This window comes from Oxyura jamaicensis, chromosome 5 (assembly GCF_011077185.1).
Source record: "Oxyura jamaicensis isolate SHBP4307 breed ruddy duck chromosome 5, BPBGC_Ojam_1.0, whole genome shotgun sequence".
NCBI classification, from domain to species: Eukaryota; Metazoa; Chordata; class Aves; order Anseriformes; family Anatidae; genus Oxyura; species Oxyura jamaicensis.
Genome location: NC_048897.1, coordinates 63,979,767 through 63,980,647, shown reverse-complemented (window position 1 = coordinate 63,980,647; position 881 = coordinate 63,979,767). Strand labels below are relative to the sequence as shown.

Below are 881 nucleotides of genomic sequence, written 5' to 3'. Positions count from 1 at the left end.
AAAGACTACATACCTTCTTCATGTGCTCCCCATCCTGTGACAACGCACACCCATGAGGGCTGAACCACTTCTTCCTTCGCAGGGAGACACACTGGCCGCACATAGTGGTTGAATTCTAAGGGCTCGGCCAGTCGCAGTAAAGCAATATCCGAGTCCATTGTGGTTTTGTTAAAGCTTGGATGTATAATATACTGCTTCACTGATCTTTTCTAGGAAAGCAATGACATTGACATTTGCTGAGTGACTTGAGAATTTGAGTCTTTGGTTTTTAAATCTTCAGGATGATGTCTGAGGAGGAAGAAATATTTAAAAGCAGCTGCTGAAGTTACCAGCTTTCTTATATTAAGAAGTCAAGGTTATGCTTCTTGGACATGGATCAGGAAATGTGCAGGAAACTTCATCCACCAAATATAGGAAAAGTGTCTTGGAAAAACATTTGTCCAGTCTGAACAAAGTGGAAATCTATGTCCTCATTATTTCTGGGAACTATTACTGAGCCAACTATTACCAAAATGTAGACTCCTCATTCAGACATCCTCCAGGATACTGAGCTTTACACTTTATTAATGGTGAAGGCACAGGTCTATGTTAATGCAAGTTCTCTGGCAATCACATAAAAACTATTGTACAAATGCAGATTAAACCAGCATTCAGGCTGTTAGATTGCTGCATCATGAACAACTTGAAAGATGCATTTACACTAAGAATGTATTTTGTAAGATTGATATGCTTTTTGTTATTAAGCAGAACTTATAGTACCTGTCTGTATTCTTGCTCTGTCAGATCATGAAGTCCTGTGACCACCATCCATAGGTCTCTGTACAGTTCCCTGCCAAAAAAAAAAAAAAAAAAAAAAAAAAAAAAAAAAAAAAAAAAAAAAA

The 881-nt window shown here is 37.7% G+C and overlaps 1 protein-coding gene across 1 annotated transcript in view; it reads right to left on the bottom strand.

The window, feature by feature from the left end:
* Positions 1 to 72: 72 nt before the first annotated feature.
* The window catches only part of OVCH2 (ovochymase 2), a 30,200-nt gene continuing 29,391 nt past the window's right edge, over positions 73 to 881 (bottom strand). Inside the window, exons 17-18 of the mRNA XM_035328771.1 lie at positions 760 to 829; positions 73 to 209 (exon numbers count right to left, since the gene is read on the bottom strand). Of these exons, the coding sequence (XP_035184662.1) occupies positions 780 to 829 (50 nt within the window). The 3' untranslated portion in view covers positions 73 to 209; positions 760 to 779. The remainder of the gene's footprint in view (positions 210 to 759; positions 830 to 881) is intronic.